This window comes from Tachyglossus aculeatus, chromosome 24 (genome assembly GCF_015852505.1).
Source record: "Tachyglossus aculeatus isolate mTacAcu1 chromosome 24, mTacAcu1.pri, whole genome shotgun sequence".
Taxonomy (NCBI): Eukaryota; Metazoa; Chordata; class Mammalia; order Monotremata; family Tachyglossidae; genus Tachyglossus; species Tachyglossus aculeatus.
Genome location: NC_052089.1, coordinates 8880577 through 8907059, shown reverse-complemented (window position 1 = coordinate 8907059; position 26483 = coordinate 8880577). Strand labels below are relative to the sequence as shown.

Below are 26483 nucleotides of genomic sequence, written 5' to 3'. Positions count from 1 at the left end.
GTGTCTGCCATTTGTAGCGCTTGGCGCTAATTTTGGTTTTTCCCCTTAGATCTCACTCTCCTTTCAAAGCCTAGCTCTGATCAAGATTCTCACCTTTCTCTAATGGTAGCCCAAAAGCACGGTGGATCAGCTGCTGTAGTTGGCATGCTGCTTGGAGCCGCAATACTTCACTGTCTGAATCCTTAAAACATTTCCTCCGCTCCCTCAGAAGGCTCGGAAGACACCTTTATAGTTAACCTATGCAGCAGTTATTTAGGCAAACCTGATTTGATGTTTCTCCATTTGAACAAAGGGTATCCATTTGCATTATTTGGGATTGTATCCTATCCTCAGCAGGCTTTCAACACAACTAGTCAGTGGTTCTGCACAAATATTTGAGGAGACGGGACATTAGGACATGCTGATTTAAATATAGCAGTCAATCAGTAGAGATTTATTGTGCTCCTAAAGTGGTCGGACCCCTGTACTAATACTTGGAAAGTACGTTCATCTGATATTTTAAAATGTTCTGTATCCTTATTCTGGCTGGACATTCCAGCTTTGTACTGTCTTCCTACTGGAATTTTATATCAACTCACATGGGATAGGTGGAGTGAATCTACTTTTCTCTATAACAAAACTTGTGAACTTACTTTTCTAAGTTTTCTACACCACGGACACTCAAAGCCAGTAGAAATCTATTCCAAAGCCTAGTCACCTGACTTGCAGCCCATAATCAATAGAAGGAAGATACTGAGGCACCCCAGGCAATCTTTAATGTCTTTTTTTTCCACAGAGTTTAAGTGCTTACTAGGTGCCAGGCACTGTACTAAGCGCTGGGGCCGATTCAAGCTAATCAGGTTGGACACAGTCTGTGTCCCACGTGAGGCTCACAATATTAATCCCCATTTTACAGATGGGATAACTGAGGTCCAGAGAAGTTAAGTGACTTGCCCAAGGTCACACTGCAGACAAACAGCAGAGCTGGGATTAGAACCCTAGTCCTTGTGACTCCTAAACACCTGCTCTATGGACACGTTGCTTCTCTGTCCTAGGATCTTACCTTGGGATGTTACCTTAGGATACTGTCTCCCAGCAAGTGTGGATTCTTCCCAGTGAGGTAGTATCTAGGAAGGATCCCTAACTATTTCAGGATGATCCGACTGATATCCACCCTAAACCTTCTGGATGGAATTTGCCTGGATTTTGGGATTCATTCATTTGTATTTATTGAGTGCTTACTGTGCGCAGAGCACTATACTGAGCGTTTGGGAAGTACAAGTTGGCAACACACAGAGACGGTCCCTACCCAACAGCGGGCTCACAGTCTAGAAGGGGGAGACAGATGACAAAACAAAACATATTAACAAAATAAAATAAATAGGATACGTGCATGTAAAATAAATAGAGTAATAAATATGTACGAACATATATACAGGTGCTGTGGGGAGGGGAAGGAGGTAAGGCGGGGGGATGGGGAGGGGGTGGAGGGGGAAAGGAAGGAAGGGGCTCAGTCTGGGAAGGCCTCCTGGAGGAGGTGAGCTCTCGGTAGATGATCAGGGCTCTGGGATCCGTGGAGGGGAGAACGATCTCACACCTGAGGCAACCCCTCCATTCCTGCCTTCCACCAGCATAGAGTAGCCCCATTCCCCAGAAAAAGCCAAAACTGGTGGAAGTCCTTGTGCAACTCTGGAATAGGAGTCTCCCTAGTGCTCAGTAGGCTTTTCCCGAATGCCATCCTCACCCACTAGGCGATTAATGTAATGCCTTTCATTTGACTTGCAAGTTGTCTGGACGAGTTAACAGGCTTCAATCAATCAATCAATGGTATTCATTCATTCAATCGTATTTATTGAGCGCTTACTGTGTGCAGAGCACTCTACTAAGCGCTTGGGAAGTACAACTAGAGACGGTCCCTACCCAACAGCGGGCTCACAGTCTAGAAGGGGGAGACAGACAACAAAACAAAACATATTAACAAAATAAAACAGAATATGAACAAGTAAAATAAATTCATTCATTCATTCATTCATTCAATCGTATTTATTGAGCGCTTACTGTGTGCACAGCACTGTACTAAGTGCTTGGGAAGTACAACTAGAGACGGTCCCTACCCAACAGCAGGCTCACAGTCTAGAAGGGGGAGACAGACAACAAAACAAAACATATTAACAAAATAAAATAGAATAAATATGAACAAGTAAAATTCATTCATTCATTCATTCATTCAATCGTATTTATTGAGCGCTTACTGTGTGCAGAGCACTGTACTAAGCACTTGGGAAGTGCAACTAGAGACGGTCCCTACCCAACAGCGGGCTCACAGTCTAGAAGGGGGAGACAGACAACAAAACATATTAACAAAATAAAATAGAATAAATATGAACAAGTAAAATAAACTCATTCATTCAATCATATTTATTGAGCGCTTACTGTGTGCACAGCACTGTACTAAGCGCTTGGGAAGTACAAGTTGGCAACATATAGAGACGGTCCCTACCCAACAGCGGGCTCGCAGTCTATTTATTGAACACTTACTGTATGCCGAGCACTATACTAAGCGCTTGGGAGAGTGTGATACAACAGAATTAGCAGACACCTTCCCTGCCCACAATGAGCATACAGTCTAGAGAGCGCTTATATTCTAGCTTGCAAAATACCTAAAGCCCTACTTATTTAGGTACTAGGGCAACAGATTCTCCTATTTATAAGTACCGGTGAATTTGCATCACGAGGTTTGAGGATGGATACAAACTGTTGCTATTACTATTCCAGAACGGAATTCCAAATCAAAACCACGGATAGGCACACACACGAGAACAGCATGGCCTATCTGAAAAGGGAACTGGATAATACAAATCTATGACTATACCTGCCACGCAGTAAGGCAAGAAGTGCACATCAGATGACCACAAGGCTCAATCTTCACGTCTTTATCATTCTCGGCACAGATTTTACAGAGTTGGAATGTGGAGCCCATCTCACAATACAACTCGTATTGTTCCTGGAACCAGAAAAAGTCAAGGTTAATGTACCACTGGCAAGTCTGGCTAAGGCAGAATATTCTAAAATGTGAATTACTGAAAAATTGATACTCATTAGGCTAACTTTGCTACCACGAGTTGCTACCATCTAAGTCGATTTCACGGCATAACTGAAGATAAGCAATCTTTTTTTTAAGTTTTAGCTTTTATTAGCAATTAAGCCTGTAATGGCATAGATTACAGGTTCCACATTTCCTTCTAAAATGACCTATTTTTGGCCAGTTTTGTTACTTGAGTAAATTGTCAATATTTTAAATTAAACCTAGCTCAGGGTATTTTGTATAAAAATTTCAGCCAATCTAAAATTCATTTTTAATATAAGCATTAAAGTGACAAATGTGGATAATTTTCTTGCCTTTGTTTCTTTGGAGAATCTAAAATAATTACAGGGATTACTAATACCATAATAAGCCTGAAAATATGTGTCCTGAATAACTATGCTATCCTGACTCTATTTAAATTACATTAAGCTATTTTTGAGCTGCTTCGGTTTCCTGGGTACAGAGAAAATCTTGATGTCTCCTAGCAAACAATTTTTGGAAGGAACTGAGTCTTAAGACTTGAAACTCTGAAAATTAAATCAGCTCAAAACTGCCTAAAAGGAACTAAGAGTAAAATGAGCTGGTGCAAGGAATAGAGTAGAGCAAGTGGAAAAATAAAAGTTATTAAGTTTTCCAAATTACAAGTCCAGAAACTTGACTGCTAATTAAGATTATTAGTGAGGGATTTCAAATTGAGGAATTTAAAACTAAGGAAATATGAAGTAAAAACAACAACAACAAAAAGTCCCGTGGCTAAATTTTCTAATGGGTTAGGAACACAGTAACAAGGATCAATCGGAAGCATATTAATGAGGGCTCTAAATGAATTCAAAGCACAACTAGACTGCATTTGAAAAAGGAAGGAATCACAAGGGTCTGACTAAAGAACCAGAAAAATGGAAAAAAAAAAAAAGATTAGTCAGACTTCCCGTTTCTAATTACATCTTTTGTTCTGACAAGATCATTCTTGATAAATTTGCAACTAGAGATGCCAGAGTAAAACTGGTTTCTGGGACGTTTTCACGCGACCTATGGCAGTCATTAAAAACCAGAGGGCCTCTAGACTCAGCCAAAAAACAAGATAGGCAAGGATTATATCCACAAAGGAATACATCCAAAGGGTGCATTCATGTGCATCACAAATGTGTTTTTCTTATAGGAATAAACTGTTTAATGTTAGTCATATTTACTGCGTGCTTACTATGTGCAGAGCACTGTACTAAGCGCTTGGGAAGGCACAGTGTGACAGTGGGCTCAGAAAGATTCTAGCAAAAATCTCATTTAATTTTCCAAACTTTCCTTTTTCCAAAACCTCTAGAAGAAATCTCCTTGGAAGGCTTAATAGTTGAAGAAATCTTTTATTAATAAATATATTATCTCAGGCACTATCTGTGAAGCTAAACAGTTTTGATCTTTAAAGCTTTGCCACTGTAAAACTTTCCACAGTGTATTACACCACTAACTTTTTGACTATAAAGATGACTCTTGAATATGTTAAAAATCATAATGGAATAATAAACTGGATTTGCCTGTACCTGTGTAACTTTGATATGATCATGTGGCGTAGGTTCACACAACCCAGTCAGATCAGGATTATAACTTCGCCCATCAGGATACAAGTAGCTGGAACACACGAAAGGTTATTTATTAAAATGATATTTGGAGTCCTAGGGAGATCAAGTAGCGATATGATCCTTTCTGACAAGCTTCAGACATAAATAATCTTCCTTCATGAAAAGACTTTTCACAACCTGGGCCAACAATTTTCTCTAATATTTTTCCATCATTGCCATTTTCTTTCCTGAGTCCTTTGGGAAGTATCGTTTTTATTCGAGTCATGGTTTTGAGTGCTTACTGTGTACAGAGCTCTGCACAAAAGTGCTTGGAAGAGTACAATGCAACGGAGTTGTACTAGCCCAAGAGCTTAGTACGGTGTTTCGCACACAGTAAACGTTCAATAAATACAACCGATTAATAGACATGTCCCCTGTCCACAATGAGTTTACAGTCTAGAGGACTTTTCAAGACACCTCATAGCATTGATTCTCCATTCTACGGAGAACACTAACTGGTCTGTGTATATTTAAGCACGTGAAATGAAGTACAATGCTGGCCCTTCCATATTAACCCTGGAAACACCCCAACTACAACGCTGTTTGTGGTTGTGGCTATGCTCAGGGAATGGGGGGGAGAGGAAAGCACTTACTACAGTGTTTTGCACACAGTAAGCGCTCAATAAATACTATCGAATGAATTTATCCAGGGATGAATGAAAGCATTGGGTGGTATGACTGATGAGTGAATCATCCCAGATCTTCTGGTGGAGGAGACTGAAGCAGCACAGGACTTCCATCCCATCCGGCTTCCGGGGGTTCAGCGGTAGTTATTCTCCTGGGTTTCAGGGAAGAAGATTTTGTTTTATGGTATTTAAGTGCTTACTATATGACAGGCACTGTACTAAGCCTCTAGATTGTGAGGTCATTGTGGACAGGGAATGTGGCTGTTTATTGTTGTATTCTCCCAAGCATTTAGTACAGTCCTCTGCACACAGTAAGCGCTCAATAAATGCAACCGAACGAATGAATGAATACAAGTTAATCAGGTTGGACACCGTCCCTGACCCATATGGGGCTCTCAGTCTTAATACCCATTTGATGGGATGAGGTCACTGAGGCTCAGAGAAGTGAAGTGACTTGCCCGAGGGCACCCAGCAGGCAAGTGGCAGCGCCGGAATTAGAACCCAGATCCTTCTGACTCCCGGGCCTGTGCTCTATAATAATAACAATAATGATGGTAGTTATTAAGCACTTACTATGTGCCAAGCACAGTTCTAAGCACTGGGGTAGATACAAGGTAATCAGGTTGTTCTACGTGGGGCTCGCAGTCTTAATCCCCATTTTGCAGATGAGATAACTGAGGCACAGGGAAGTTAAGTGACTTCGGCGGATAAGTGACGGATTCGGGATTAGATCCCCCAGCCTCTGACTCTTAAGTCCATGCTCTTGCAACTAAGTGGTGCCGCTTCTCTATCCTCTAGGCCAAGCTGCTTCCCTGCTTCCCTACTAATAAGGATGGCATTTATTAAGCACTGACTCTGTGATAAGCCCTGGTAATCTGATTAGATACAGTCTCTGTTGCATATGGGGCTCACAATCTAGAGGGAGGGAGAAAAGGCATCCTAACCCCATTCTGAGATCCAGGGAGGTGAAGTGACATGCCCAAGGTCATAGAGCAGGCTAGCGACCAATGTTCTTCCCCTTCCTCTTTTTGCATTTATTGTTGCCTTGGAGGAAGAGTGGTAATAAATCAATCAATCAATCGTATTTATTGAGCGCTTACTGTGTGCAGAGCCCTGTACTAAGCGCTTGGGAAGTACAAGTTGGCAACATATAGAGACAGTCCCTACCCAACAGTGGGCTCACAGTCTAATAAATGCTTACTATGTGCATAATACTGAACTAAGTGCTGGGAAACCCTATGCAGATGGGAATTGGACATGGGCCACGTTTCTCCAGAGGCTCACAGTTGAGAGGAGCGGGAAACTGGAGATGCAACAGAAGCAAGAAACACTAAAGCATTAAAACAGCATAAAGGACAAGGGCAAATACAGAATACACAAAATAAAAGCAAAAGTCAGTAGGGAGCTATGGACAGAGGAACAGAACGTCTCTCTCGTGATTCCGGGCCTACAAAAACTGGCTCCCCGGTTGCTAGTTATCCCGGGGTTGTTATGTTTTGTCTTGATCGTTTCGATCGCCGTCATATGCCCTACCCAATCTTCCTCCTTTCTTTTCGACTGTGAGCCGTCTGTTGGTCAAACACTACATTTAATTTGTTTTTTCCTCAGCTCTTTAGGCTGCAGACCCTCAAGTTCCATTGACCGAATGCCAGCTCCGACTCCTGGCAACAAGTCCTGCTTCCTCTCACCACATCTTCCTTGTGAGTCTGAACGAGGCTGCCCGAGAAGCGAACGCTAGCGGCTTTTCAAGCAGCTGGGTCCCAGGGAGGGGAGCCAAGGGAGAGCGGGTGATTCTTCATCACATCAAGTGTAACGTCCCTGGGGACGGGGAATCCAGCAAAAGGCACTTGAGAGTTCATTCCTGATCACAGTGAGCTCATTCATTGATGCTGAGGGGAAAATTGTGTATTTGTTTCCTTTGCCTCAAAATCTGCCAGCTTTCATTACTTTCCATCAATGCAGTGCTGAGGAGTAATACTAATAATAATGATACGAATGGTTAAGTGCTTACTATGTGCCAAGCACTGCTCTAAGCACTAGGGTGGATACAAGGTAATCAGGTTGGACACAGTCTCTGTCCCACATGGGGCTCTCAGTCTTAATCCCCATTTTACAGATGAGGTAACTGAGGCACAGAGAAGTGAAGTGACTTGCCCACGGGCACACAGCAGGCAAGTGGCGGAGTGAGATTAGAACCCACATCCTCTGAATCCCAAGCCCGGGCTCTTGCCACTAGGCCACGCCGCTAGTAGCAGTAGGAATGTTGTTAGTAAGTCGAGCATTGGGTGGGACACCCCCCCAATATATGAACCCCGTTTAATAGAAGCAGCGTGGCTCAGCGGAAAGAGCACGGGCTTTGGAGTCAGAGGTCACGGGTTCAAATCCCGGCTCCGCCACATGTCTGCTGTGTGACCTTGGGCAAGTCACTCAACTTCTCTGAGCCTCAGTTACCTCATCTGTAAAATGGGGATTAAGACTGTGAGCCCCACGTGGGACAACCTGATCACTTTGTTCCCCCCAAGTGCTTAGAACAGTGCTTTGCACATAGTAAGAGCTTAACAAATGCCAACATTATTATTATTATTATTATTAATGGGCCCCTCCGAGTCAAAAGAGACCCAATCTGACTTGGGGAATGTGATGGATATCCAGGAGGACCTCTGTCTCCCCTTCAGCTGGTGGGTGGCGAGAAGAAGGAGCTCTGGATGCTCGTCTAGGGATGGATGAAATTATTAGCTCTATAGAAATGTCTACATAGGAATTCACCCATCTGAAGTTATTCAATTCAGATGTTCATGCTCTGGTTGTTTTCTAAAAACAATGACTAGCTCACCAGGTCATAAGCAGCGCATTTGATGGCATTAAATCAACTGTGAAAAGAACACGAATAGACATCCCTTAATTCAGAAACGTAAAAACAGAAACATTTGCTTACTATCGCAGCTCGAAATGCATTTCTTATCAGTATCTCCGGTTATATCTCGCTATCTCCTACCTGACAAAAAGGAATTCTTCCTCTATTAACTCAGTTCCCACTATTTCAGGTTTCCTAGCTTAGTAAAACGTTAAGTCCAATAAATCACCTGCTCTTCTTGTTCTCCAAAGGCTCGCTCATGCTGGGCTCCATATCATGTTTGCCGCTGAGAGCCACAAATCAGCTTTACTCTCTGAGCAACTCAGCATGGAACATGAAATATAACTCAGCGTGATGGAGTGGAAATGAAAACAGAAGAAATGGAGAGAGATGATGGAAAAGGAAACGATGGACGTAACTATTTTTTCTTTAAGATGTACAACTGGGAGAATCCAGGACTTTACCTGAGTTTGATTACATTATGAAGCTAAAAAACAAAGTGCAATTTTTTGCTGGAGTGGCACACGGGTGAATAAGAGACAGGCTTTCCTGTACAAGATTCAGATCATATTTCCTTCTTAGGAGAACCTATTTAGGTTTCAAATTGGTTCTGGGGCTAAAAAAAGAGAAACCAAAAAATCGATAGATTCTATTCAGAAACTAAGTCACTTTGCTGTTGAATAAATTGAAGCCAGTGGATCCTTAGGCCCACTGCTATTTCTACAAGTCATGCTTAATGTCCAAAGCTCAGAAATGGAAACAGAGTTGGTGTTTCAGACTTAGGCACAGTTTTTATTTCTGGTAAATAAAAATGGTTCTGTTCCCTATGCAAACACACACACACTTCTGCTAGATTTGACTGATTTTTGTGTAAGTTACTGTCCAACTTAAGAAATGAACGATAAAATGATCATTTATGAATTCCTTAAGAAAGACACAGGGCCTGGGAGTTAGAAGACTCAAAACCCATCTCTACCACTCGCCCGCTGCAGGGCCTTGGGCAAATCATTTAGCATCTTTAGGTATCGTTTTTTCTCACCTGTAAAAAGGGAATAGTATACCTGTAAGCCCCTACCTCTTAGACCAAGAACCTCGCGTGGGACAGGGACCGGTTCAGATCCCTTCTAGACTGTGAGCCTGTTGGTGGGTAGGGATTGTCTGTATCTGTTGCCGAATTGTACTTTCCAAGTGCTTAGTACTATGCTCTGCACACAGTAAGCGCTCAATAAATACGATTGAATGAATGAATCTAATGATCTTGTCTCTACCTGAGTGCTTAGAGAGGACTTGGCACATATTAAATGCAGAATAAATATAATCACCATCTCTAGTCATAACTCGCTGGGGGCAGGGAACGTGTCTACCAACTCCGTATATTATCTTCTCCCAAAAACTTAGTTCACACAGTAAGCATTCAATAAATACGACTGATTGAATACATTCAGGTATCCTGTCAGACCAGACATCTTACAGCATTTCATGTTTCATAGCTGGAAACCAATATCTCCGACTCAAAACATTTCATACTTACAATCCTTCCCTGCTGCCATCAATCAGGGCTTGAAATAAAGGCTTATTGTGAGGTATAGTCTGCAAGATGTTACCATCTCCTGTGACATACCCAATGGCCCACTGTCCTAGACGAGTGCAACTCAACCTGAAAATGTAGCTGGAGACAAAGATAAAATAGTAATATAAACAAAATGGGTACGAACGTCTAAGAAAATCCAAAATAAAAGCAATTAATCAAGGGGATTTACGGAGAGCTATGTGCAGAGCACTGAACTAAGTGCTTGGGAGAGTACAATATAACAGGGTTAAAAGACACATTTCCTTCCCTCAAGGAGCTTATGGTTTAGAGTAAAAAGAAAGTAGGAGAAAAAAAAGGGGTGTGGATGGTTTAAGACAGGGGCCTGCACAGTGGATCACTGTATTTGATTTCTCTCTTCTAACTAGATGTCTAATCAGAGATCAGAATCAATTGCCCTAGCTGCAAATTGTGCATCAAAATTAATTTTCATTCCCCTATACAATACACGTCAGATAAGGATGAGTGGTATTTTAGACAAATAGTGGAAAAAGATGGTTAGATCATCTACTCCACATTTTTACATTTAAATCCACTTACAATTTAAAATTCTACTTTATTTTATTCATTTGATTTTCAATAATGTAATGTATGTAATTCATTCCCTTCCTGGAGAAAATATCAGAATATCTGATTGTGTATGTCAGCTATTTACCCAATCCAGTTGTTTTTTTTTTTTTTACCTAATCACTTAAACAGTCCACTTACATAAATCAAAGGAACTATCAAGTCTCTTAAAAATTAACTTGGCATAATGGGAAACACTAACAAGGCTATAAGAATTTTCTTTATTTTTGACAAATGCTCGTTACAACTCTCCAATGAGGATCATTAACAACATAAAATCTGTTGCCCTCCAATTTGTCATTATCTTTATATTCTTATTTAATGATCTGATAAACTGATCAAAATTGAGTCAGTTGAATTTGTTCAATTTATACAGGCCGACTGCCTAAATATATGAAATTGAAATCAAAATTTCCCAGTGAAGAGTGATTATTGATGACCCAAAAGCTGTTAAAAAAAAAAGACAAAGCAGCAGAAATGGTATTAAGGTGACTCAGTCACTGAATTAAATTGATTTGCATATTTAATGACAGAGTATAGTTTTGTTCCTTATTTTTTCCATATGTGCTTACTGGAGCAAAACTGGTTAGCTGTAAAGAAGAACTTCCTGATAATTAAATAACTAAACAATTGAACAGGCTGGCAGGGTTTATGGAATCCCCGTCCTTTATGGTCTACCTGTGATTACTGAAAACTAGAGATGAGGTTATAAATTTGATGGCCTCTCAAAATCCCCTACAGATCTATGACCTTATGAATAAAGAAGTGGCAAAAAAATACAAGGGTAAAAGGGCATTTTTAGAAAAGTCTTGTTTCAAGGCTACTAACATAATCAGACAGCTAAGCATTTTACATTATATGGAAAGCCCAATAAGGAAATGAGCCTGCTATACCCTTCTGAAAGCTTCTTAAAACTCCTTTTTAAAAATGACCATTGAAAGGGATTGGAGGAAATTTCTAACAAATTATAGGGATTTTTGGTAGGGAAATCTCTAGTGAGCCAATAATCTGCACAATATCAAGAGATATCCTTAAAGAACAGAGTTATTTTCAAACTAAGTATATTTCTCTGTCATACTTAGTCCTACCAGCCCACCTTCAGAAGGGATATTCATTTTTGGACAACTGTAATCAAGACCTGGTGTCTAGAGCAATGAGCATTGTTTTTAACTACTTATTGTTGCTAATTTGGATAGTTCAATCTTTAACCAATTCTATAGTTCTGTGGGCCCCTCCTCACGTCCCCTTTCCTTTCCCCGCCACCCCCAATTTAGAAGATCAATCCTTTTGTGGACAGAGCCTCTGTTAAATTGATTATTTCAGTTCCTGGAACAGTAGACAATACTGAGTAAATAGTAAATATTTACTAAATAGTTGAAATAAGAAAGTACATTTGTGCTTCACTCTCCGAATAAATAGAAGAGGCGCCTATTGCTGTTACCTCTGAAAACCCTCCCATTTTCCCAAATTGCTTTCAGGTCTGAGTGGCCCATGTTGAACATTTTAATAGTTTGTGTCCTGAGGAATCCACATTTAGTAAGAGCAACTTAAAAGCCATTTTTTCTCTCATCAAAATCCAGCGTAGGGTACAGACGACATATTCAACATTTGGGCAAAGGGCCAACATAGAAAGAGTAAAATTCTAAACATGGAGAGATTTTGCAAAATTAATATTTATTAAAATAGAACTGAATTTTAGATTTGGCAGCATTTCCCTTCTGAAAGGCTTTTCGGTTTAACCCAAACTTTTCCTGGAGACCCGCATTCAGGAAGTGTGCTAATGCTGCTTCGGCTTTGTTCAGGGCAGACAGTCACAAAGCAATTAGTCATGACATTGTGCTTAACTGCAACTGATTTAGACCTGCTTGGCATAAAAGTCACAAAAGAAACATACTGGACCTGATTCCTCAATAACAATTTCGTTCTTAATCTAGAACATCTTCCAATTTATAAAAAAAAAAAAAATAAAACCAATGGAAAGGAGAGAAAGGTGTGATCCTCAAAATACACTTTACAAAGACTGGCTTCCTCACAAACTTCACAGTAAATAGTATTTATTGAGTGCTTACTGTGTGCAGGGCACTGTACTAAGTGTTTGGGAGAGTACAATACAGTAGAGTTGGTGGCTGTGTTCCCTGCCCACCACCATCAAATAAAAACTGAATGTAATCATCATCATCAATCGTATTTATTGAGCGCTTACTATGTGCACAGCACTGTACTAAATGCCAGGAAGAGAGAAGAAGCAGCACGGCCTAGGGGGTAACGCACGCGGCTGGGAATCATAGGACCTGGGTTCTAATCCCGGCTCTGTCCCTTGCCTGCTGTGGGACCATGGGCAAGTCACTTCACTTCTCTGTGCCTCAGTGACCTCACCTGTAAAATGGGGGTGAAAACCGTGAGCCCCATGTGGGACAGGGACTGTGTCCAACTTGACTAGCTTGTATCTATCCCAGTGCTTATTACAGTACCTGGCACACAGTAAGCGCTTGACAAACGCCATTTAAAAAAAGAGGTATCATGGTATGTCTCCCAAGCGCTTAGTACAGTGCTCTGCACACAGTAAGCACTTAATAAATACGATTGAATGAACTGAATGAATGAATGTCTCCTGGTGGTTTTAATCTGATCTGATCAGGTGAAAGCACCCAACAGATTTATTTTACCAAGCCAGAACATTCAATTCCTTCCATCTCCTCCCATCACCCCCAGAATAAGAACCCGCCCTGCCCCATGAGATCATATGCACCTTGAGGGCAGGGATCATATCTACCCATTCAACTGCACCCTCCCAAATGATCTGCACACAGGAAGTGCTTTATAATCCGACTGTTGCTTGTTTGACTTCCAAAATCCTACTAGACAGGGGCCAACAAGCCTCACTAAATCTTTGCTTTGCTCCTTCCTCCTCCTTTCCATATTGTGTAAATTAGGGAATGCGACACCATTAAAATGTGAAAAACCAAGGCAGTGTGATCAAGAGGAAAGGCGGTAATAGCTACCAGATCCTATTTAGATAGGCACTTTAAAGGGACAGTGAAACTACAAAGAGAAATTGAAGCAGTGGTCATTCCCCAAAGCCTCAATCAACCCTTACCCACACAGTTAATAAAACCTGTCATGTGAAAATGGAAAAAAAAATCCAAAATACCACCTCCACAGGACCTTTAAAAAAAAGGCAAACTGATTTGGACCACAAAGTTAACTTTTTGGACCAAAATCTACGTAAATCAATTCATACCCAAACTATTTTTCAACCTGTTTGCAACATGCTAGAATTATCCTAGCACATACACACATATTGTTTGGAAGAAAAAAGGCAGATTGATTTTAGAAAAACCACTTTACATGGCAAGATTTGACGTGCAGCAATATAATAATTAGAAACCACTTACCTCCCAGGCTTGGTGCTGTATTTCTGTAGCCTGGCTTTTACTTCATCATAGGTGAGGAACGCCATGTAACCAGGATGTGTTACAGCTAAAAAGTTCCAATTCCTTAAGATAGAACCCCAGGGCTATGGAAGGTGAAGAAAGGAATGACATTAGCATGAGACTTTAAGGGTACTGAAAGCAGCAGCATCACTAAAATTAATTCACATCCACTCCTGAAAAAGTCTGGGCTAAGGTGGCTGATCTGCGCTTAACGGATATCATTATGTATATATGTTTGTACATATTTATTACTCTATTTTACTTGTACATATCTATTCTATTTATTTTATTTTGTTAGTATGTTTGGTTTTGTTCTCTGCTTCCCCCTTTTAGACTGTGAGCCCACTGTTGGGTAGGGACTGTCTCTATATGTTGCCAACTTGTACTTCCCAAGCGCTTAGTACAGTGCTCTGCACACAGTAAGCGCTCAATAAATACGATTTGATTGACTGCTTGATTATGTGTATATGTTTGCACATATTTATTACTCTATTTATTTATTTATTTTACTTGTACATATCTATTCTATTTATTTTATTAGTATGTTTGGTTTTGTTCTCTGTCTCTCCCTTCTAGACTGTGAGCCCACTGTTGGGTAGGGACCGTCTCCATAGGTTGCCAACTTGTACTTCCCAAGCACTTAGTACAGTGCTCTGCACACAGTAAGCGCTCAATAAATACGATTTGATGATTGATTGATTATGTATATATGTTTGTACATATTTATTACTCTATTTATTTTACTTGTACATATCTATTCTATTTATTTTATTAGTATGTTTGGTTTTGTTCTCTGTCTCCCCCTTTTAGACTGTGAGCCCACTGTTGGGTAGGGACTGTCTCTATATGTTGCCAACTTGGACTTCCCAAGTGCTTAGTACAGTGCTCTGCACACAGTAAGCGCTCAATAAATACGATTGATGATGATGATGATGATTAACAAGAGTAAACCAAGGTTCTCTAGAAAATGAAAGAAGATCACAGCATCCAATAGGTAGTGCTGGCTAGCCTTTTTGGTTTTCATCCTTTCATTATCAAACTATTTATTGGGCGCTTACTGTTTGCAGAGCACTGTATAAAGCCCTTGGGAGAGTACAATATAACAGTTGATAGACATGTTCCCTGCCCATTTTACAGTTTAGAGGAGGAGACAGACATTGAAATCGCCAGTGGCTGCCAGTCAACCGACGCATCAAGCAAAAACTCCTCACTCTGGGCTTCAAGGCTGTCCATCACCTCACCCCCTCCTACCTCACCTCCCTTCTCTCCTTCTCCAGCCCAGGCCGCACCCTCCGCTCCTCTGCCGCTAATCTCCTCACTGTACCTCGCTGTCGCCTGTCCCGCCGTCGACCCCCGGCCCACGTCCTCCCCCTGGCCTGGAATGCCCTCCCTCCGCACATCCGCCAAGCTAGCTCTCTTCCTCCCTTCAAAGCCCTACTGAGAGCTCACCTCTTCCAAGAGGCCTTCCCAGACTGAGCCCCCTTTTCCCTCTCCTCCTCCCCATCCCCCCTGCCCTACCTCCTTCCCCTCCCCACATCACCTGTATTTATGTGTGTACAGATTTATTACTATTTTACTTGTACATATTTACTATTCTATTTATTTTGTTAGTGATGTGCATCTAGCTTTCTTTCTATTTATTTTGATGACTTGATACCTGTCCACGTGTTTTGTTTTGCTGTCTGTCTCCCCCTTCTAGACTGTGAGCCCGTTGTTGGGTAGGGACAGTCTCTATATCTTGCTGACTTGTACTTCCCAAGCGCTTAGCATAGTGCTCTGCACACAGTAAGCGCTCAATAAATACGATTGAATGAATGAATGAATGAATCAAGGTTTTAAAGGTGGGGAGAGTGATCATCTGTCAGATAGGAGGGAGAAGGGAGTTCCAGGCCAGAGGCAGGATGTTGGGGTGTTTGTGTATAGGGGGGCGGGGGCATGGAGAAAAGGGTTGAGATCAAGCACTTTTCTACTTAATAATAATGATGGCATTTGTTAAGTGCTTACTATGTGCGAAGCACTGTTCTAAGCGCTGGGGGGGGGAATACAAGGTGATCAGGTTGTCCCTCGTGGGGCTCACAGTCTTCATCCCCATTTTACAGATGAGGTAACTGAGGCCCAGAGAAGTTAAGTGACTTGCCCAAAGTCACACAGCTGACGAGTGGCAAAGCCAGGATTAGAACCCACGACCTCTGGCTCCCAAGCCCAGGCTCTTTCCACTGAGCCATGCTGCTCCTCATCACATGGTGATGGAAAAATGCAGCCAGTTTTTTTTTTTACAGCATTGGAGCTGATGAATCAGCTATTTGATTCATAGTGGCTCCGCTACATGTCTGCAGAGTAACCTTGGGCAAGTCACTTCACTTTTCTGTGACTCAGTCATGTCATCTGTAAAATGGGGATGAAGACTCTGAGCCCCAGGTAGGATATGGACTGGGTCCAACCTGATTAACTTGTATCTACCCCAACACTTAGTACCAGTGCCTGGCACATCATAGGCACTTAATAAATACCACTTAAAAAATGGTAGTTGTAGACTGGAGCTGCAATTACTTCAAGAGGCTGGCAGCCTAGTAAGATTATCTGATGTTACACGTTACTAGCTCAATCAAAATAAAACACATGTTGCTTCAAAGGGAAATGAAGAGGAATTTAGAACCCCAAGATACAGCTGAAATAATGTATTTGATCAAAAATGAATTTTGCACTTCCTTACGACATGAGGCCAATTCCAGTGCGGTGGTCTGGGTATTTTTTTTTAATGGCATTTACTAAGCGCTTACTATGTGCAGAGAACTTCTATGCTGTTTTATCCCTGCCCCACGCCCCACCCACCCATCTGCCTCCCATGCATCGTTTTCCTCATTTCAAATTTAAAAAGGAAATGCTTCAACAACTATATTCCTCTAAGTGGGCATGGCAAGTGACAGAATTAGAGCTTAAACCCTTCTATACTCTCACTTGAGGTAAAAGAAAAAAAAAGTTGTGGAAACCCTCTCATTAAAATAAAACAACAACATGGATGGATGGTTTAGACATCTCTGGAATCTGAAACTCTTCACTTATTGAAACTGCCAACTTGGAAAAAAATGCTTTCAAGTTTTTAAATGGTCTCAGAGATATGACGCTGGGAAATTCTGCATTTGCTGACTTTAGCTTTCCCAAGGGACTTAGAAGAAAGCTGCACCTAGAAGACCACAGTGTACAAAAGCAGCACTTTGGAGATCAAAGATCACACATGTATTAGGCCTACTCCCATTTTAAAAAGCTGTATAAATTAATGGTAAATGGTTAAAACTCAATTCTGAACTTTCCGGAGAGCCAATGTAATGCCTAAAACCCAAGTGGACAATGAAACTGGCATTTTGAGCTGACTGCTCCAGCCTCTTAAATTCATCTCTTAAGACATGATTCTGAAAACGAACTTTGATTTTGTCCTCACTGCATCTAAGATTTCTTTGTGAATGCAACCTACTTATAACCCACCATACCCCCAATACTTGGTTTAGGTTCCTTGAAAACGTGGCTGTATAGTGGAGTATGTTTTTTCCCACTGTCACTCATATTATCGGGTTTTAACCCAGGACCTCTGGAAAAATACTAAAAAAAAAAATCCGTTACGTCCTATATACGGATTTGATATACATCACTGTACTACTGTTTAATCTTTGCTCAAGTTATTCAAAACACAACAACACCCTGTTAAAGGAGGAGTTGCAACATGATTTTTGAAGCAGGCTGCAGAAGTAGAGACTTGCTTGGTCAATCATGGTAGTGGTTTTTCAACTTCAGTAAGGAATTTGTCAAATTCAGGTAGAACTTTGTGTCTTTGCAAATACCCTGAGGCAGGCTAACTCTTTCTAAAATCATCTTTCCACAGAGTAGGAGCTTAATAAATACTCTCTACTACAATTACTGCATCAGCGTAGAAAGGATCTTTGCAGCAATTTTGCTACTGATTCATATAATTCACTTTTGGAAAAGAATATTAATAAGTCATATTACTTGCGGAACCATTTACATGGAGCTCTATTACTGCACTGATGCCAGAGACAAAACATAGATTTACAAATGTCAAGATCTGGTTTTATTTTGTCAATAGACTGTCGTTTGCCTTTCTACACACACTTTAGGAAACATCTCATAGACAGTCGTCTTAATGTCTGCCTCCGCTTCTAGAATGTAATCTCCTTTGGGCAGGGCACCTGTCCACCAACTCTGTTGTCCTGTACTCTCCCAAATGCTCAGTATAAGGCTCTGCAAACAATAAGTGCTCAATAAATACTACAGATGGAGCGACTGAACCACTACAAATTAAATTGAGAAAAACAGTATTAGCACTTAATGCACTGATCACCTGCTCTCATATGTAATATACTACATAATACATATCTTTAACGTCTATGATATCTTCATTTTAACAGATGCAGAAAGTCTCTATTTAGGAAAGAGTTTCCATTGAATATAGCAATTTGAGAACCTGCTCTCAAATGAAAAGTTACTCCTAAGAAGTCTTATCCTTCTATATAAACCAGTTCCCTTGATCCACTAGGCTGGTACCAAATGTATTTCCCCAGTAAACATACTTTGGGAAACATCTTAGAGACAGACATCTTAAATTTTGTCTACCCCTCTAGACTCATGGTGGGCAGGGAATGTCCACTTCTGTTGTACTGTACTCTCAGAATGTGTCTGTTGCTTGTTATTAATGTACAGGCACTCAATAGAGTGCTCTGCGCATAGTAAGCGCTCAATAAATATGGTTGGTTAAATGAATACTCTCCCATGCACTTAGAATAATACTCTCTGTACTTGGTAAGTGCTCAATAAATACAATTGATTGAAATATAGCCAGAAATCTGGAACCACACTCCAATACTATGGTAAACATAAAGAAAAATACTTCTTGCCTAGAAAAACCAGCCAAAATATATTTTTTTTGAGTCCATAAAGAAAATGACAGTTCTCATGAGGCCAGAAACCAAGGCCACTCCATCATTCCTTATTCTACATCTCCCAAGCTACACGTATTCAGCCCTAACCCTCGGATGCAAATTACCATAGAGAAAAACACTGGAATTACAAAGTCAACCACACCAATTTCTGAGGAGTCATGGGAGGGTCGTTATTAGCATTCACATTTTACAGCCTGGCAAAGCGAGTCCCAGAGCAATTTAAGGACTTCATCTTTTCAAATAATGCTGCGAACAATGCAAATTTCCTATTGAGGTCCATTCTGGGAGAGCAAATGTGGGCCTTTTACCTCAGTCAGGGCAGGAGCGGTAATGGCAGAGGCTGTTCCCATAGGAAATGAGGGGAGAAGCCAGTTAGGAGCAGAAATGGCATGTCAAGAGAAGGCTGGTTCACTCTCATCACACATGCTGGAAGAGTTGCCAATCCCTGTCTTAGATTACAGTCTTGACAAGCAATCCCAATGGAAATATTTCCCTTTTTTACTTTAGGAGGATAGAAAAATATTTTTTGTTGTTTTCTTTGTAGAGTGGGAACTATTTTTTTTTTTTTTAGTCATTGAAGAGAATCAAGATTTTGATTTAATCTTTCACAGTACAGTGATTTTTGGTCTCCAAAAGATTGGCTTCCACTGTCTAAAAACTGTCAACTTTGATTAGAACAGTTCTTAAAATCGTATTTCATCTGTAAACAATTCGTTTGAAATATGAAAAACTTGTACAATATTTAAATTTCAGGAAAATTAATTCAATTGTATTTCATTCAATTGTATTTACTGAGAACTTACTGTGTGCATAGCATTGTACTAAGCACTTGGGAGCGTACAATATAACAATAAAGACATATTCCCTGCTCACAGTGAGCTTACAGTTTAAATCTTAAGTGATCAATTCTAATAATGCCTAATGGACATTACTTATCATACATATCATCTCCCTTCCCCTAACACACCCTGAATAAAATAATGAATAAGTAATAATATCCACTCCACTCACTTCATCAACTCAGTTTAAATCTCCCAACACAACTTATTGGGGCTCTTTCTACACAGGCAAAGGAAAAACCGAATTATTACACTCTATGCCAAGGGTACCAAGTTGTCCTGATTTGCTTGTTCTCTGACAGCAATGAAAATGCCTTTTGTAAGAGTTAAATCTTACCTGAAATAGCCTGGTGAAAATATCAAATTCAAAAATTGAAATGTAATCATTGCAAGTTAAATCAATTGTTGATTTAAGAGCCATCGCTTCCAAGCCAGAACTAATCTGATGAACTTCATGAAGACACTGTCTGAATACTTTCCAAGGCACGATAGTTCTGTGTAGGAAAAATTAAGAGTAATTTAATCAAGTGTCACTTAAGACATGGCTTTTACTGAAGAACAATCCAATGCTGAAATTAATACAATTAACTGTGGTACCAGACAATAAGTTCAAAAACTGTGCAATATGATTTAAAACAGATGTGACTCTTTTGCTTTCCATTGAAATGAGACTGCGAGGCATATTTCCCCATTCATTCACACAACTGTTAAAAAAAAAACACATCCCATTTGTCTTTCAGAAAACATCTGAAGAATCAGATTCTAGACTTTGAACTTGGAAAGAGGACTTTAGGGAGAAAGCACTGAGAACAAAAGGTCCTCATTTTGTGTACATAAAAGTACAAAGCTTTTTTATCATCATCATCATCATCATCATCAATCGTATTTATTGAGCACTTACTATGTGCAGAGCACTGTACTAAGCGCTTGGGAAGTACAAATTGGCAACATACAGAGACAGTCCCTACCCAACAGTGGGCTCACAGTCTAAAAGGGGGACAGAGAACAAAACCAGAATCAAGAGTATTCTAGGAAAAAAGCGGGTAGACGGTAGTTATAATTTTTTTGGAACAACCACTACATTAATGTACTACATTAAGAACGTGGGAAGGACAGAATAAATGAGTGAAATGTTTCCATACTACCCGGAGCTTACACTTTAGTGGAGTAGGTCTTTGCCTACGGCTCTTATACCACTTTTGGTTGCAGGGGTGGTGTTTGGACAGAAACTCCTAACAGCCACCGTTCAGAGGAGACCACTCTTAGTCACCACCAAGGCTGGAAAAGATGCGGAGTGGGCTTGAGTTCAGCTCCAGAATAAGGAAAGGTTACGGGACTCCATTCAGGTTATGCTCATCATTTGGCAGTGACCATTTTGGCCCGGTGCTTCTGGCCCCGGGGGGTGGGGGAGGCTTCCAAGGCTTGGGCTCAATAACAGACTGGATACGGACAAAATTCCTTAACACAAGGGAAGAAGAGCACCACGGGAGTGGGAGTAGGGGGGATGGCTGGAAGCAGCATGGCCTAGTGGACAGAACGGAGGAAAGAGAGTCAGGAGGACGTGTGTTCTAATTCCGGCTCTGCTGCTTGTGTGCTGCGTGACCCTGGGCAAGTCACTTCACTTCTCTGAGTCTCGGTTACCTCGTCTGGAAAATGGGGATTAAGACTGGGAGCCCCATGTGGGACAGGGATTGTGTCCCACCTGATTAACTTGTGTCTACTCCAGCGCTTAGAATAGTGCCTGATGCATACAAATACCATCAATACCACTAAAATTGCAGGGATGTGCTATCTATCGCCTCCCCAGAGGCCCCAATCCAGTCAGCACTACCTCCCCAACCACTGAAGAACCCATTTCCACTCCCCAACCCCCTTCAACACGGCTTCTGGAAAGAAAGGGGCAATGCAGGCCTGTTTGCTTGCTCCCTCCTTCTGTCTCAATAAATACGATTGATTGATTGATTGATTGTCTCCCCTCGTTCCCCCCAACCCAGAAGGGGCTGTATTATCAGCTGAGCCCGGCCCCACAGCCCATGCCCAGCTCTGTGGGCCCGTGGTCCACCTGGACTGTGGGGAGGACCACTCCGGTAGTGGGGGTATTAAAACCACTCCTTTCTAGGGCTTTCTGTCCCCTGCTCAACAGGTAGAGGTGGGAGGCTGGGGTGTGACGGGGAGGACACCTCTGGCCCATCCTGTGAGGTCATCACAATTCGCTCCATGGCCAGCCTAATTAGTACGTGATGACCGAGTATTCCGTAAGAAATCTTTTTTTAAGCTTTGGCATTAGTAAGAACGTTGCTGCTTTGGTGATTATTACTCTTAATTACTCTAATATTGTTACTCTATAATATTATCTATTATTATTATTACTCTATTTTACTTGTACATATTCTATTTATTTTATTTTGTTAGTATGTTTCGTTTTGTTCTCTGTCTCCCCCTTCTAGACTGTGAGCCCACTGTTGGATAGGGACCATCTCTATATGTTGCCAACTTGGACTTCCTAAGCGCTTAGTACAGTGCTCTGCACACAGTAAGAGCTCAACAAATACGATGAGTGAATGAATGAATATATGTTTGTACATATTACTCTATTTTACTTGTATATATTCTATTTATTTTATTTTGTTAGTATGTTTTGTTTTGTTCTCTGTCCCCCTTCTAGACTGTGAGCCCACTGTTGGGTAGGGACCGTCTCTATGTGTTGCCAACTGGGACTTCCCGAGAGCTTAGTACAGTGCTCTGCACACAGTAAGCGCTCAATAAATACGATTGAATGAATGAATTAGTCACCACTAACAGATGCTGAGTTTCAGCAGGCTCAAGACAGGCAAAGGTTTTCCAAACATTGCCTATCCACTGCCGCCTTCTAGTGACACCTTATTTGAAAAGAACTTTTTTCTCCATTTCTCAATCCGTATTTTGGATCTTTCAGGAACTGAAAAATCCAATTACTGAAGAAGCTGAACAAATGAAAAATAAGTCTGGGCAACGGAAATAACTCGACAAACTTGTGAAAAAAGGTGTCAATGGGTAAAGGCTGAAAGACAAAGGTCTGTGGTCCAATGTGGTACCTTTATTGTAATTCTATTTTTTTTTAAGGTAGAAAATTTTAGAGATGATTCCTAATGAAAATCTTATCTTAAAGAAACCAGATTAAGCAGGCAGATAGACACAATCACATAATATATTATGTAAACTCTTTCCTACACAAATAGCAACCAATATTTCACTTCTAAATGGATACTTCTTATTTTACATTTCAGTCTTTAATCATAAGAACCTTTAGAACTAGAGATGTGCATAAACTACTGAAGTTTAGGCTAAGGAAATAATGAGAAAAAAATGAAGCTTAATAGCTCAAAGACTTTTGTCTGTATATAAAAAAACAGGAAACCACGGAACTGAAAGAGATACCACATCAGACGCCATTTAGAAATAACACACGTCAGAGTTTAAGGTGAAGTGCAAAATGCTGCAGTGTTTTAAAAATGCAAGGAAGCCTTTAAAAGCAATGTCAGGAATGGAACACTCACAGAAAGGTGCAAAGCTATTATTTCCAATTAATAACTGCAATTGTGAAAGCTGCAGTGATCGCAAATTCCCAAGTGGTTTTTTAATATTTGTTAAGTGCTTAGTACGTGCAGGCCCTGTACTAAGCACTGGGGTAATTAAGTTGGACAGAGTCCATTTCCCACATGGGGCTCGCAGTCTTAATCCCCATTTTCCAGGTAAAGTAATTGAGGCTCAGAGAAATGAAGTGACTTGACTTGGGCAAGCAGAGTCAGGATTAGAGCCCAGATCCTTCTGACTCCCAGAAGCCTGCTCTATCCACTAGGCCAGCTTTTCCACTCAGATCTGAAAACAAAAACTTTCAAATTGATTGACTTCAAAAAATTATATACTCATTAGGAACACGGATAGTAGAATACCAGGAACTTTGGGGAAATAGTGCAAACAGCTCAAGATGGTAAATTTTTAGGTTCCTCTTAGTTTGTGAGCTGCAAGAGCAATGGGAACTGTGCCTGATCCGATTTCCCCTGCCTTATCTCAGGACACATAGTAAGCACTTTAATAAGTGCTATAATTATCATATTAAATGATGGATTTCCCTATAACGTCCCAATTTCATATTAGCTGGCAAATTATAGGTTAACACTTCCGCAACTCTCTTTTAAAAGCTGGACAGAGCAGTGGGAGTAAGCAAAATACCCTCCCAAGTGCTTGGAACAGTGCTCTGCACACAGTTAGTGCTCAATAAATACCACTGATTGAATTATCATCATCAATCGTATTTATTGAGCGCTTACTGTGTGCAGAGCACTGTACTAAGCGCTTGGGAAGTACAAGTTGGATTATGACAAATGCCAAACGCACCAGACCCCCTAGGATGCACAGACATAAACACCAAAGTAAGCGCTTAATAAATGCCATCATTATTATTATTATTATTCATGCACATCAGACAGGAAGGTGGTCCAAATTCACATCTGCTTGACCTGATCTGTCCAAATACCTGCCCCTGGCATCAGCACACTATAAAGTGCTAACCCACTTACCATACCACCTTGGTAATGAGATACCCACAGACCAAATTTAAGGGAACGCATTTGAAAGTGGCCAAGAGGCAATGACTGGAGGTAGTAACTAAAGAAAGTACTGAGGAAAGAAAGTTTCTAGTCTTTGGCAGGAGAATCACTGCAACCAGAAACCCCTGCTTCGAAGATCAACTGGGCAATGAGTTCATCCTCGGGAATTAAAAAACATAAAATTAAAAAAAAAAAAGTAAAATGGGTGGGGAAGAGGAAATAGAATGATCAGAGAGTCTTGTTTTGAAAACCGGTATTTTCTGAACTTGCTGCGTTTAGCATTTGAATGTTCCACGAGGGCCCTGAAGTTCTCACTCAATACCTCACTGAGGTGTACGGAGGAGGCAGAAAGCAGGCCAAGGATTCACACCTTTTGTCAAAGCAAAAGAAACAGCAAAGACAGTGGTTTCAACCACCATCCTCCCCACAGGATGAGTGGAACGGAGGCGAGGCCAATTCTGAATGGCCTACCACCATGAGGATAAAGTTTCTAAGGAGGAATCAATCGAAAGAATGCCAAACATCCCCAAATCATTAGTGGTGGCTCTTATTATTTTAATAACTGTAGCTTTTGCTAAGTGCTTACTATGGGCCGAGCACTGTACTAAACGCTGGAGTAGATACAAGATAATCAGGTCAGACCTAGTTCCTGACAGAGAGGACTCACAGTCTAAGCAGGAGGGAGAATAAGTAAGCAGTGTAGCCAAGTGGAAAGAGCCTGAGGACCTGGGTTCTAATCCCAGCTGGGTGACCTTAGGCAAGTCACTTTACTTCTGTGCCTTAGTTTCTTCAACTAAAATGGGAATCAAATACTAGTGCCTCACTGGGCCTCCAACTTAGACCATGAGCCAGAGGTGGGACAGGGGCTGTGTTCAACCTAATTAACTTGTACTTAGGACACTGTTTAACAAAGCACTTCACAAATACCATTAAAGAAAGAAAAGGTATTGAATCTCATTTTATAAATTAGGTCCAGTGAAGTTGTGACTTTCCCAGGCTCATATGGCAGGCAAGCCGTGGAGCCAGGGTTAGAACCCAGGTCCTCTGACTCCCTGGTGGGAGTTCTTTCCATTTGGTCCTGCTGTTTCTCTTTGCTTATCACAATTTCAGAGTAAGATGTAATTATGTCAAATTAATGAAAAAAGTAATTAAACATGCAATGAAAATAGATGTAAGCGGTGGCCTTCCCCAGGTGTGATAAAACTTCAGAATCTGCATTCAGTTCCTTGCACTCAGTTTCTGTCAGTGAATCGTACTTATTGAGTGCTTACTCTGTGCAGACCGCTGTACTAAATGCTTGGGAGAGTACAGTATAATAAACAGCCACATTTCCTGCCCACAGTGAGCTCACAGTCTACAGTCACAGATTCATTATTTCTCTAGGCTATTATCATCATCACTATTGTTCTTATTACACTGTAAACTCACTGTGGGCAGGGAACCTGTCAACTAACTGTTGTACTGTGCTCTCCCAAGTGCTTCATATGGTGCTCTGCACACAGTAAGCACTCAATGCCACAGTTTAGCTTAAAATTAATGTGAATTTTTACCAATAATTAGTTCTGTCGCAAAAATAAATTCTGTCCCTTTCAATTCCCCACGCCCCCACTTCAAAGCCCGCCTAAAAAGTCATCTTAGGCAGGAGAAGTGGTAAGATTTTTCACAGCAGAAATCAACCTCTTCTACTCCCCGTTCAGAAAGATAATCTCACCAGAAAACTCCACCTTGCCTACCAATGTCTTTGAATGAAACTCCACCTTGCCTACCAGATGTCTTTGAAGGGCTACTTCGTGCAATAAAATTATCTGTAAAGCACTGTAGGCTCTTTGGAGACAAGTTCTATGTAAATACTTGGTCCTATTAGACTGGAAATCCCTCCAGGGTAGGGAATCGGTCAATCAATGAGATTTATTGGGCATATACTGTGTGCAAAACCCTTTATTAAGCACTTGGAAGAGTAAAATATAATACATTAGGAAAACAATTATTTCCCACAAGACCCTTGTCTCCACCTTCTAGACTGTGAGCCTGCTGTTGGGTGGGGACCGTCTCTATACGTTGCCGATTTGTACTTCCCAAGCGCTTACTCCAGTGCTCTGCATATAGTAACCGCTCAGTAAATACGATTGAATGAACGAATGAATGAAGTAAAGGCACTGCATTTTTGACTGCTGTTACCCAATGTCAAGCCTCTGGATACAGTAGGTATTTCAAATGTACTGGAGATATTGATAGAGGGAAGGAAAATAAGGACTAAGAAACTCACCCATGCCAGACTAGAAAGTTAAAATGCAAGAATGCTTACCAAAAGCATCTTTGAACAGAAAGGAAATGAGTTATGAACCACCCCGCCACAC

General features: G+C 41.0%; 1 protein-coding gene across 1 annotated transcript in view; it reads right to left on the bottom strand.

Annotated features, from left to right (window-relative positions):
- CBLB (Cbl proto-oncogene B) overlaps positions 1-26483 on the bottom strand; it is a 221031-nt gene that overhangs the window by 87862 nt on the left and 106686 nt on the right. Inside the window, exons 5-9 of the mRNA XM_038766102.1 lie at positions 19875-20031; positions 13708-13829; positions 9689-9826; positions 4600-4687; positions 2852-2983 (exon numbers count right to left, since the gene is read on the bottom strand). Coding sequence (XP_038622030.1) covers positions 2852-2983; positions 4600-4687; positions 9689-9826; positions 13708-13829; positions 19875-20031 — 637 coding nt within the window. The remainder of the gene's footprint in view (positions 1-2851; positions 2984-4599; positions 4688-9688; positions 9827-13707; positions 13830-19874; positions 20032-26483) is intronic.